The 14,199-nt window shown below is 35.0% G+C and overlaps 1 protein-coding gene across 1 annotated transcript in view; it reads left to right on the top strand.

The window, feature by feature from the left end:
* FSIP2 (fibrous sheath interacting protein 2) overlaps nt 1–14,199 on the top strand; it is a 138,260-nt gene that overhangs the window by 102,353 nt on the left and 21,708 nt on the right. Inside the window, exons 17-18 of the mRNA XM_040227942.1 lie at nt 1,321–10,787; nt 13,577–14,077. Coding sequence (XP_040083876.1) covers nt 1,321–10,787; nt 13,577–14,077 — 9,968 coding nt within the window. The remainder of the gene's footprint in view (nt 1–1,320; nt 10,788–13,576; nt 14,078–14,199) is intronic.

Genomic DNA, 14,199 nt, shown 5'->3' on the forward strand with positions numbered 1-14,199 from the left:
ACATCTGTATGTTTGGTTGAAGTATATGATAGCCACTTTATGTCAAACCTGATAATTATTGGCAGTTTCATAAAATTCCATCTAATACTATTATAGCCTTGAGCTGGATCATTAATTCCAGTTGCCAGTCATTCATTGCTACTTTACCAGTCTAGATACATCACTTAACCATCACTGAAATAGGAGAACACATATTATCAGTCCTAACTACTTGTACCATGAGGCCATTTCCTATAATTAAAACTGGTATTATTTCAAGGTGGACAGTTGGGTGTGTCTGCAGTTCCAAGCTTATAAGTATAATTTCTTCAAGCACAGCCTGACTGAACTTAGAGAATAAAGAAAAACACAGAAAACTGGAGAAGATAAGATTTGTAATCCCATCCCATTGGTATTTGACTCTGTGGTGGTTGTTTAGGTCTCTGACTCTTTTGTGACCCCATGGACTGTAGCTCCTCTGTACATGGAATTTTCCAGGTAAGAATACTGGAGTGGGTTGCCATTTCCTTCTCCAGGGGATCTTCCTGACCCAGGGATCAAACCTGTGTCCATTGTCTTGGCAGATCAGATTCTTTACCACTAGCCCCTTCTTTCTATCACGTCTCTTCTCTATTCCCAGACATGTCCAGGGTTTTTCAGTGATGTCACTCATGCTCCTTCCATGTGGAGCTCCCTTTCCTTACTTCTTTCATCTCAAGATATCTAAACCCATCTAATTGTCAAAGTTCAGCTTAAAGCCCCCACTCTCTACTGGTCTTGCCTGATTCCACAGATATCACTGTGCTCATGTTAAGATATAACACTACACTACACTTGGAAATCAGTTCTCTGCTCCAGGAATTCCAGCTCTTTAGAGCACCTTGGCTGCAGTCCATAGGGTCGCTAAGAGTCAGACACGACTGAGCGACTTCGCTTTCATGCATTGGAGAAGGAAATGGCAACCACTCCAGTGTTCTTGCCTGGAGAATCCCAGGGATGGGGAGCCTGGTGCGCTGCTGTCTATTGGATCACACAGAGTCAGACACGACTGAAGTGACACAGCAGCAGCAGCAGTCATCTAAGCAAAACAGATACCAGCAATAGACTTAAGATATTTGAATTCTTCAGGGTTATTTTCTCAACTTTATGGCTAAAATTAAGATGCCACAGGTGGGAAATAAGTATCTGAAGAAAACCCAGTATTTTTCTTGACTAGATTTTTTTTTTTTTTTTTAGTGAGGTGTTCCACAGATGAAATTCATACATAAATAATTATCAAAATACTGAATTTTCCATATGTCCCTTAATGCCTACTAAAATGGTAATGTTTTCTTTTTTAAGTTTCCAGTGAGAAGGTGTCTATTGTTTCCACACTGTCAAGGAAAAAATATGAATCAAAATCACCTCTAAGAAGCATATATAGTGATTCTTCACTTCATCAACTTTGTGAACATCTCACTGAGTCTGTCATTTGCCATTTAATGTCAAGCATTTCTGGTAGCACCACAGATATTAGAGAAAAAGAGAAAACATCGGAAAGACAAAATGCTGCATTTAACACTATTATTTCAATTAATTCTCAAGTGTTTGAGAGTAGGTCAATTTCTGTTGGAGAACTTGCTCTAAGTATCTCTGAAATCGTCACTGAAATCCTTTTAAATAGTAACATCATAGAGACCGACATTGCACAGCAAATGTTTTCATTAACAAGAAAGTACACTTACTGCCCAGGAGTAGGTGCTGCTGACTTTGATGATCTCTTTCAGGACCTCTTAATAGGTGTGATTCAGGTACTGTCCAAAGAAATAGGGTTAAATCATCACCTTGAAAACAGTGGAAGAAACAGATCATTCCCCATGCTCAGAAGTAATAGTGTGCCCATTTGCAACAGAAGAAATAGCATGCAAAGACAGAAAGTTTCCAGAGACTGGGGATTAGCTACTCACCAAATTGAACATATCATTCAAAAAAATAAATTAAATTATTTAGCACACAAGTTAGATAGTCTGGCTGGTAGCCTAAAAACTCATGAATCCAAAGAAATAGTCAACAGAGTTTTCAGTATTGTTTTAGATTTATTTTTACCAGATGAACAGCCAGATGAGGCTATGGATTCTGAAATAAAAGCAAGAACATTTTTCTCATCATCATATGAAGAGCAATGTAATAACATACTTGGAAATAACTTAGGGCTCTCCCCTAAATCAGTTTTCCTTCTCAATGTTGTATGTGAGAAACTAATCAGAACACTTTTAGAAAAATGCACAAGGTCTGTCTTTTTTGATAATTGCCCTCTTTCTGAAGAGGTATCAGCAGAAGAATGTCAACTTTTAAAAGTACTTCAAAGTGTAGATGAAGAATTTGACTCCTGTAATGGAGCAATGGACTTTGAACAATTTCAAGGGGATTATACATCAGACATTTTGGAAAATCTAGCAGAAATGGATCCGGATTTATTGTCATCAGACTCTATGCTTACTGTTATTTCCCACAGCTTGGTTAAATCATTGATGGATAAACTACATCACAGTATACAATTTCCCCAAAGTCCACCTTTTGCAAACAAGTATTTGAAATATGGAACAAGAGAAATACAGTCTAGTTTTATAAAAGCAAAAAGGCCAGAATTAACAGAATTGGAACAAGGTAGAGGCGCTTTAGGACGCATGAGTTATTATGGCCATGATTTGACAGGGCCCCTGAATAATCCCAGTGTAGTTAGCTCCAAAATACAAGCGCCGTTTGGCAAGAAATATTCAGTAAATTTTGCTAATGTGCCACCTCTTAAAAGACAGGGAACAAAGGATATGAATACAATAGCCATCCATAATAAGCTGTTTCTAGGAGATATGAATACAGGTGTTTATTCAGCCACATTTTTAGAGGACATAATTTCAGAACTGTTTTTTAATCTCTCTACTTCACTGTTGGGCAAAAATGAAAACATCATGGGTACCCAGCTCAATGAAATGAATACATTATTTGTCAACAGTGTAGTGAATGAGTTTAATAAGGCAAGGGTCACTGTTTTACGGAATTCTGAAGAAAGGCTGTGTTTTCCACCAATCCATAAAGAAACTGTTAGTAGGATTGTTGACTCAGTTTATTATGGTGTTTTACAGCAATATAAATCAAAAGTGACCTGTGATGGTAATCTGGCATGTGACAGTACTTCAATAGCAGAACAAATAACTAATCGCGTATTGTTAGAGATTTTGGACTACCAACTCCCATCTTGCTTCAGGGAAAAGCTCTTACACAATTCATATTACCCTCTCAATGCTGAAATTATATTACAGAAACTTCAAAATAACCTGAGGGAATTTAATTCCAAACCTAGGTCTTTAACAGACTATAGCACCATGTTATCACAATCATTTTTAGAAGATATCATCAGAAGACTTTTATCTCAACTCATTCCTCCACCCAGTAAAGCTTCCTCTTTGGAAAACAAATATTTCGTGAGTTCAGATTTTAATGAAATGTCTACCTGTATAATAAATAAGGTTATATCAGCCATTTCAAAACACAAAATTTGGTTCACTATATATGATAATCAATATCTGTGTACAGGAAAAAGCCTCCAGAAGATGGTGGATTCTGTTTACAGAAATATGATGCAAATCTATGACTCTCTTATTTCAATACAGAAAAGTATACTCAGCCGAAACCCAATTTTGGTTGACCAAATAGCCAGTTTTATTATCCAAGAGATTATTGAATATCACCTTCAGCCATTTTTGTGTGGAGAAGGTTTACCTCGTCCAAAGACTCCTTCAGATGCAATATCGAATATGGTTAAACAAGTTCTCAATGAAGTCATAGAGTCACACAGACCCCAGACACCATCAGCCCCAGGTATTTACTCTGAGACATTTGTAAGGGAAATTGTTGCCAGACTTTTATCAAAAATTTTCAGTCCAAAGCATAACACTGAAACTGAGCTGGAAAACATGACCCAAAAAATTGTAAACTCAGTAAATAACCATTTTGACAAAGCTAAAGTTCACCTTCTATATAATGACAAAGAACAGTCTTACCCCTCTGTGGATACAGATATTGTGGATGAACTGGTCACCTCAGTTTATAGAAATGCTTTAAAACAGTATGGATTAGATCCTGAGTTTTATAAAGAGTCTGAAGACAGCAGTATATTTGTGGAAAAAATTACCAACTTAGTTGTAGCAGCTATTTCAGATTACCTTCTTCATCCACTGTTTTCTGGAAATTTGTCATCTTCATATTCTCTTTCAACAACTGACAATATTGTTCAAGACATTCTTAGTAACATCAGTGCATCTACCATACCAAGTCAGAGTTTATCTCCATATAACACCTTCCTGTCATACACATTTTTGGAAGACATGATCAGAGTACTATTATCTAGAATTTTTCCCTCTGCACATAGCATTGTTGCAAACAGAGAAATTCCAAAAGATAGATCAAAAACTAATTTCAATGAAATTGCTTCAGATATAATCAGTGATATTAGAAGGAAAATTTCCCAACATGAAATTCGATTCTCAAAAGATGAAGAAGGAACCAAATTTCTTTATTCAGAAGATGATATCCACCATCTCGTGGACTCAGTATTCAAAAATATTTTAAACTCTGAGTCTCAAGAATTAGTTGAGCCAAGTATCACAAGTAGTAGTGATGTTCTTATTGACAGGATAGCAGGTTTTATCATTAAACATGTCTGTCAACAACATCTTCAGCCATTTGTGGATGGAAAGTTATTACCTTCTTCATCATACACGTATTTGGGTGATGAGAGAAGGCAGTGGTTTTATGCCAGTGTTTATTCTTCAGATTTTTTGGAGGATGTGATTTCTGGGGTTTTAAGCAAAATATTCCACAGGGGTTTAGGCATTGTACAAACAAAATCAGTAAGAGATTCAGAAGATGAACTATTTGATAAAGCTGAAAAACTCATACATTTCATAACAGAGGAATTCTCAAGAGCTAAAGTTAGCATTTTAGAGAATGCAGAGAAAAATTTATATTTGCCTCCAGTAAAGAGAGATGTAGTCAAAAACATTATTGACATGGTGTATAGCAAAGTTGTGCAAGAATATGAAATGGAAATAATGCCTGATAAAAATTTTCTACATGACACAAAGGCACTGGCTGCAAAGATAACTGAAATCATCCTGGCTGAAACCTCTGATTTCCAAATTCATCCGAATCTTACAGAAAAGCTTCCATTTGGGTCACAATCCAAACTTAGTAGTGATATTTTGGTAAAGAAAGTTCACCGTGACATTACTAAATCAAGATCCCAAAGACAGGCTTCGACAATATATACTACTATGTTATCACATACTCATTTGGAAAAAATTGTGTCTCAGCTTATATCTCAGATGAGTCCATTGGCCTCCAGTACAGAACACCAAGATACTTCTCAATCAGACTTAAGTAATACAGTCATAAAACTGATAAATGAAATCATGTCAATAATTTCAAAACATGCAGTATGTATTATTAAACATGGGAATGAAAAACATAGTATTATTTCAGAAAAAGATATCCAATCCATGGTTGATTCCATTTATGCTGCTCTTTCCTATTCAAGTATATTCCAATCTCTTACAAAAGATAAAAAAGATATAAGTAATATACCTGTTACAAAAATAGCAAGTTTTATAATAAAAGAAATCTTTAACCATCATCTTCAGTCATTTTTATCTGGAGATAAAACTATCCTTTCAGCTGCAGTTGATCAAACTTATAAACAGAAAGTATTAGATCCTAAAGAAAAAGAGTTGTCCTTCATCATGAATTCAGCTGTCTTTTTGGAAGAAGTAATTTCTGAACTTTTATGTAAACTCCTTTATGCATTCTCACACAATGTTTTGGCTGCTGAAAACCCAGATATAGTAAAAGCCAAAGTTACTGGCATTGTTACAACATTAGTAAAATCAATTGTTCTGGAGTTCACCACATCAGAGATTTTTCTTGCAGATAGCTTTGATGCTGATATGTGTTTTTCAGAAGGATATAAAGAAATGGTTCAAAGAACAGTCAACCTTACTTATAAAAAAATATTAGATGAATATAAATCTCTAATTCAAATATATAGGGCTATGCAAAGTGACACTGCTTGTTTTGGAAGAAAAATATATAATTTCCTTTTGGAAGAAATTTATGACTACCAGGTAAAGTCGTTAGTTTCAGGAGAATTAATATCTTCTTCCTATTCTTCCCCTCAAGCTGATAAAATCATCAGAAATGTACTCAATGTCATCATGAGAGATAGCCATGCCTTGCCACCATGTATTACTGTGTTGCCACATTCTCTTTTAGAAGATATGATTTACAAGCTTCTAGTGCATATCTTCCCTTCAACTGACACTGAAAGTGAACTAAAAGAGGAAGAGGTTTCAGATTATGATTTCATGGATGCAGCATCAAAACTAACTGATGAAATCATCAAAGAAATTTCTGAACATGAGATTTGTCTTGCTACAGCAGAGGAGAATGCAGAAAGTGTGCAATTAGAAGTGATTGAAGATTTGATTAATTCTATATGTAATAATATTTTGAAAAGATCTGAATTTCAAGCTGAAGTCCAGAAAGATGCAAATAAAAATGGAGGCTCATTCCTCAGTAAAATAGCTGGTTTCATTATGAAGGAAATCATGGATCATCATCTGCAGCCATTTTTACATGGTGAAGAATCATCCTCCAATAGCTTATCTAATTATGACCATGTCTCTGTTAATACTATACCTGGTAAAAAAAAGACACAGCCTTCTCTATATTCAGCTACATTTTTGGAAGATGTAATTGTTGACCTTGTTCGCAAATTTTGTTCTCTTCCAAGTATTACTGAAGAAATTAAGAAAAAAGAAAAACCAGAGCCAGATGTTGTGAGCTTAGCTATAAAATTTGCAAACTCTCTGATAGGAGAATTTAGGAAAAGTAAAATTAAAGTTCTACCAAATGCTGAAGAAATGTTTTCTTTTCCCCCAATTGATAAAGAGACAGTTGATAAGATATCTGATTTTGTGTATGATCAGTTCATAGGAACGTATGAATCTAATGATATTCAGAAGAATGGTAAAAATAACATTGTTATAGAAATGATTGTTACTTTAACCCAGAAGGCAATCTCTGCTTTCAAGATCCAACCACTTTTTTCAGGAGACTGGTCTTCTACTTTCTTTTCATTTCTAAATCCAGATAACATCACTCAAAGGGTTAAACACCTTCCACAGCAAACATCTACACAGATAAACAGATGCTTAAAAGAGAATCAACTTACTTTACCAGAACAGTCATATAAACACACGTCTCTAACTTCAGACCAGAAAAATGTGTTGGATACTTTGGAAGTAGATAGAGGTGCAATGAGCAAAAAGAAAAGTTTGGAAACTAAGGAGACATCAATCAAAATAGGTGATATCCAAGACCCAGTGGTTACCTCTGTAACTAGTATTATGAAAAGCAATGTAGTTAACCTGTTATCAGGACCAGCTGCAGGTGTGGCAAATAAAGAGAATAAAAACAAAATGGGAATTCCAGTTCAAAAATACAATGTATCAAATGTTACTTGTCCAACTACTAGTGTGAAAACTAAAGATAAACAGGAGCCATATTTGAAGGGAACACTCAAAAATAATGAAACTGACAAGAAAAGAATATCAGCTTCAGATAAGGAGGGGCAAGGTAAGGAGGTACACACACAATTTCTAGTAGCTACTGATGATGAAAGGGAAATCTTTCAACTAGATTTTAAAATAGACACTGAGAAGAAGGTTGACGAAACAAGAGAAAGTTCATTAAAAACAGGAGAGAACCCCCTTCAGTTATCTTCTTTGATAGCCAAAGTGAGAAATACAGAGAACACAATCGAGAAACCTTCAGAAGCAGTTACTCAGAAGCCAAACGATGAGGAGAGGAAAGACTCTTCAGCTCAAATAAACATAAAGGAAGGACAGTACTCAGATTATGAATTAGTCCAAAATGTCACTGAAAATATTTATGACAATATCTTCGGAATGTACCATTCTCAAGAATCAGCGGATTATTTAAAACAACAAAGTCTTATAACTCAAGCATTGCCTGTAACTCAAGAGATTGGCCAGGATTTTGCACAGTCTGTTTTAACAAAGGATTTATCCCTCTCAGCCAACAAAAATCTCCCTGCCAAAGAGGAAGAAGAAAAAGAGAATGCAAGCAAAATAGAAAAAGAGAGGGAGAAGAGAGGGGGAAAAAGAGAAGATGACAGCGTGAAAGTTAAGGATATTAAAAAGGAACCTAGTAAACCAGAAAGTCCTCAGTACCCACCAAAATGTGAACCTCGAGTTTTCCCTGCTAAATTTTTAGAAGATGTTATTACTGAAATGATTAACAAATTGGTCTTTTCTTCCTCACCAGAAACACAAACATATGATAGATGTCAAAATGTATGTGATGATGCAAATCAAGCTGAACTCTATGACACAGCTATGAGACTTATTGATTCTCTGTTAAAGGAGTTTTCTGATGCTCAAATTAAGGTATTTAGGCCAGATAAAGAATATCAGTTTTTTCCACCTGCAGATAAAGTGTCATCAGTTCCTAAGGAATATCCCAGGCATAAAGAATCAAATATAGATGAAGCACCATGCAACATTAAGACAATAACTGTGGATAAGAGTCATACGATGACTGAAAACCCGTCTTCAAATAAGATACTTTTTTTAGATAAAATGTCATCAATTGATAAAACATTGGTCAACAAAGTTGTCCATGCCTCTGTGTGCAATATTTTGAAGGAATATAAATCTCAAGACTCCATTTGTAAGAATATAAAGAGTAATGGGGGACATTTAGCAAGAAGATTAACTAGTGCAATGATAAATGAAATTTTTCAACATAAGCTTAATTTGATATTGTGTGATGAGTTTCCAGCTTCGTCATGTTTGCCTCTGGAAACTAAGGATGTTGTTAAGAAGGTCCAAAAAGTGGCTCAAACAGCCAACAAAGAATGTCAGACATCATCACCATATACCATCATGCTGCCTCATGAATTTTTAGAGAATGTGATTTCTACTCTTTTATCTAAAATTTTCTCAACCATATCAAACACTAAAGCAGAAACATATGAGGGAAGCTGGTTTACAGAACTGGATTTCCTTCAAATGAAGTTATTAAGTACAGTTACAACAGAGATCTCCAAAGATGAAGATATGATTATACAGTATGTGGAATCCTTACATCCCAGTGATGATGAAACTATTCAATTAGTGGTTCAATCACTCTATGATAATCTCTTGTCACAGTTTGGGTCACAAGAGAGTATACAAAATTGTGCAGCCAGTGGATGTAGAATTCTTTCAGAAACCATAGTTGACTTAATTCGACGAGAAGTGACTGGCAATCAGTTGCAGAACTACTTTTCTGGAGAGCTAACACCGTATCAGTGTGCAGAAGTTGACAGTGTTGTTGAAAATATTCTTAAAGATGTGATCCAAATGGCTGACATTCCCCAGCCTCATCCATCGCAGGCGTGTATACTGCCTTATAACATAATAGAAGAAATTGCTGTAAAATTTTTATCGAAGCTTTTATCTGTGTTTCCAAAGGTCGATAAGGAAAGACCCAAATCCCTAGAAACTGAAATGCAAAAAATAACATCAAAAATATTAAATTCAGTACAAGAAGTTATCTCCAAAAATAAGATTAAAGTTGTATCACTGGCAAAGGAAATACCTACTGCACCTTTAGCTAACAATGAAGCTATTGAAAAAGTAGTTAATTCTGTTTATACCAGTATTTTAAAACACTCTGGCTCACTCACTTCTATATTTAAAGATTTAATGGGTAAGAGTAATATCCTCTCTGATGTAATAGGGTTTTTAATGGTGAAAGAAATTTCCAAATCTAAATTTCAACCTCAAGTACAGGAAGAATTATCAGGTCCAGAATTAGCTCTGGAAGCTGTTAAAATTATGGAAAAAGTAGTCAAAATGGTTGATGAATTTAAGTCCCAGAAAAAGTCTTCATCCAAGAAAGGTTCTATGTTAGATGCTATGTTTTTAGAGGAAGCACTGGCCTTGTTCTTGGCTAAAATAGTAAGGTTGCCAAGTGAGTCAAGCAAACATGCAAAAAACTTATCAAAGCCTGAATTAAATAAAATTGCATCTCAACTGACAAAATCTGTGACAGCTGAAATTTCAAAGAGTAATATTAATCTTGTTGCTACTGATTCTGAAGGATACTTTCTAAATCCAGAAAGTATAGAAATGGTTTCTCAGGTTATTGATTCTATTTATAGTAATGTACTACAACAATCTGGAACCGAAAATGATCTTTATCATGATATAAAAAGTACAAACAGAGTTTTCCCTAAAAAAGTGGCTAATTTAATTATTAATGAAGTTTCAAATTTTCCCTTAGATTCAGCTAGTCCAAAGAATTCAAATGCTTGTTTCTTTGGAGATCTAGACATTAACAGAATTGTTGAAAAGGCACAAGAGCATGCTGTTAACATGATTCCTGACTTAGATAAAAAATCAACTAAAGATTCAATTGCAGAGGACTTTGCAATTAAAATAATTCCACATGTTGGGAATAAACCCCTCAAAATAGATCCAAACATTATCTCAGAACACTTAGCAGTAATTTCTATAAAAACTCAACCCCTTGAGAAACTTCAGACAGAATGTTTAAAGAATACTGGACATAGCATAGCAGAACTGAGAAGAGCATCAATAAGTGGAAGAAGTCATCCCTCAAACACATTTACTATAAGAGAGCTGAAGAGAGAAAGACGGACCTCATTGAATAAGATAGGACGACTAGATATAAAACCCTTTGAGGTAAGTATAAGAAGAATAGCACACACAGAAAAAGTGAGAAATGGTTGTTCTGTTCTGTTCCTCAGATGGTTATATGAGAATGTGTTTTTTGTTGTTGTTATTGTCCAACCCAATAGAAAAATTGGTGACACAAGTTTATCTGTATAGTTATATGACTTACTGGGACTTGCCATTCCAGCTCTGAGGCTCATTCTAAAAGTCTCAGGCTAGTTTTCCTAAGACAATCAATTTAAACTTTAAAATAATAATAATAATAATAATGAGAATACAGGGATATACCCTTAACTGGCCTTACCTGGTGGCTCAGAGGATAAAGAATCTGCCTGCAATTCAGGAGATCAGGTTTCAATCCCTGGGTCAGGAAAATCCCCTAGAGAAGGGCATGGCAACCCACCCCAATATTCTTGCCTGAAGAATTCTATGAACAGAGGAGCCTGGCAGGCTATAGTCTGTGGGGTCACAAAGAGTTGGACACAACTGAGCAGCTCTCATATAAACACACACACACACACACACACACACACACACTTGACAGCAGAATCGTGCTGACTGAAATAATAATAAAACTATCTAAAATAGATTTCTCAAATATAAGGCTCTACAGCAGTAATACTACTCTTTTTACTTTTAGCAACATTTGTCAACACACATCAGAATACAGCCTTTTAGATGATACTAGTTTCTTATTATTTCACTTTAATAGTCTTCCTCAAGTTCTTCTATAATCTCAAGAAGTGTTAAGTTTCTTCTTATCCTTCTTCTAGATTTAGCTGCTTTAGTGTTTCCATATTTATGAATCTGTTTCCTCTTGTTTTAGTCCCTAATTCTGCTCTGCAGTTCCATATTTAGGCCCCAAATATATTAAACTAGTGGAAACTTTAAAATGCAAAAATGATGTCCTTGTTACAAGGAAACTGTACAACTGAGGACAAAGGATGGTCTGGCCAATGGAAGTACACTAATCTACACATTTTTATCAGAACCCCTTGTACTGATCGTGTTCTCTCATAAGAGGACAGAGTGTGCTTAGGGTATAATCTGTTTGGACAATGAACCAAGTTTTCTTGGAGCAGGCACTTGAAGTAAATTTTCTCCTTGGAGCAGGCACTTGAAGTAAATTTTCTCCAGCACTGTCCTGCAACCCATTGAACTAGGTATCAGGGCTGTTAAATATGTTAATTGGCACTTATGTTTTCATACCCAAGTACTGAAATTATTATGGGAAGACATACTAATTTAATCTTTGCTTTAACTTTTTTGAACCAGATGACAGTCTTTTCAAGATCTAAAAGTTATTCCTTACATGGATTCTCATCATTTTCATTAGCATATTTTTGGTAGTCTTCATTCATATATATATGTAACCCCTTAGGAGTAAACTTTGTGTTAAAAGTCATAGAATAACATTGCTCAAAGGTAGTTTTTAATTATATGTAGAATTGTCTGTCACAAATCTCACTCTTGGTTATCATTCTCTTTCATTAAGTCATTTATAGACCACAGAAAGCAGGAAGAGAATATTTAAACAAAAATAATGGCTATTTTTCTCTTAAGGGGGAGAAAATTCATCCAAAAGTTAAAGCACAAATGAAGCAGACCTAGACAACTTTGATAAGACATGATTTGAACCAGTCTGGGTATCAATGTTATCAATCTCCTGCACAGGGACAAAAAGACTAAAGAACAGTAGATTAGAGCAGAAAATCTAGGTATTTGTTGGCTGTGCCCCAGGGCTTTATTTCCTTTTTGAGATACCATAAATTCCTAATACACTAGGCATGTACCTATTAAAACTATATATAGTAACAAAGCCAGATAGAATGATTTTGGATTTTCTAAACCACTGCCTGCCCTGCCCCCCCACGCCCTGCCCCCCCACACCCTGCCAATAACACAGAAAATCAAAACTGATTGTGTTTTAAGTCCTTAAGGAGGCTGTTTGTATATTTTGTTTCCATAGAAAATATTCTTTTCTGGTACCAATATTTTAAAAATTGGCTTGCAGTGTTCCAAAGGAATGTTGAGGTCTAGGATTAGGAACAATTTGGAGGTTCTGTGGCATCATCAAAGGCTACTGAAATGGGGATGTTATATTACTCAATTATAATTGTCTTTTCTTTAGACATTTAGATCTGTCTTTAGACATTGAAAATGAAAGGTGAGATTTGCCTAGGGAGGTGAGGAAAAAATGAAGACTTATGTTTTGAAGATTCTTTTGGAAAATATATCCAAAGAATCAAGAGTGGAATGATAGAGATTAAAGAGTCAGAGACTTTCACAATCTTGGTCCTTCATCATTTTTAAAAATCAAGAGCAGATAATACACTGCTTTTCTATTGAAAATATGTACATTTCAGTTTCTCTTTGATGACCTATCTACAGTTTTAGAAAAATATATCATCATGTCTACTTCTCTCACAAACTTCCAAAGTAAAAGAATTTTAAAAAATATACATGATGCAACAAGATACAAAGTTTAAGCAAAAAAAAAAGGAAAAGAAGAACCTGTGTTAGTCCTTCATTAAACTCTGGAGTAAATTATGGTAGATTAATCAAATGGTATGATAAATTACATACAATCCCTGAATGTAAAAGAAATGATACCAACAAATATTTCTTACAATTTTCATGTTTCTTTTTTTAAAATATTGCTAATGTAAACATAGCATCTGAAGATATTATTTTACACTAAAACCAGAAATCATACTGAAATAGCTCTTTTATAACAGAATCACAGGGAAAGTGATTGAGGCATTTGTTTCTGATATTCATTATACCTTCAATTCTAGGCTGTTTGCAGAAATTCATTTCAGAATATAAGAAAGCCTGATATCACCAAAGTGGAGCTTTTAAAAGATGTTCAGAACAAAAAAGAACTTATCCTCCGGTTAGTAGCTCATGATATTGAACAGGAAATCTCAGGAAGTAACATAGAAGAGGAACTAACTTCATCTGATGAAGATGAAGTTGTTTTAAGAGAGATTGTACAAGAACACTCAGGAGAAAATATTGAAGATCAAGTGAAAGATTCCACAAAGCCAGTAGAAAGCAAAGTCGTTTCTCCCAAGCCAACACAAAGCACAAGCAGTCTGAAAAAGTTTTTTTCACTAAGTAAATGTTGTCAGCCCACATCCAATGCAAATGTTGAAAATACTGGAACTATGTCAAATCATGTAATAGAAGCTAAGAAGGGACAAATTAAAAGAACTGTTGCTGAACTTGACATGTCCCCCTGCTCAGGAACCTTCACTGAAACAGATTCTACTTGGGAGGAAAAGTCACAGAGTAAGGTGAGTGAGAAATATGACTCTCAATAACCAGATGTTTGTGGAAAGAGTAGAGGTCTTCAGAGATTCTGTCCAAGAATGCAGCTTAATTGAGTAGAAAAGAATACTAAAATGGTTCCAGATAG

The sequence above is a fragment of the Oryx dammah genome, unplaced genomic scaffold (genome assembly GCF_014754425.2).
Source record: "Oryx dammah isolate SB20612 unplaced genomic scaffold, SCBI_Odam_1.1 HiC_scaffold_27, whole genome shotgun sequence".
NCBI classification, from domain to species: domain Eukaryota; kingdom Metazoa; phylum Chordata; class Mammalia; order Artiodactyla; family Bovidae; genus Oryx; species Oryx dammah.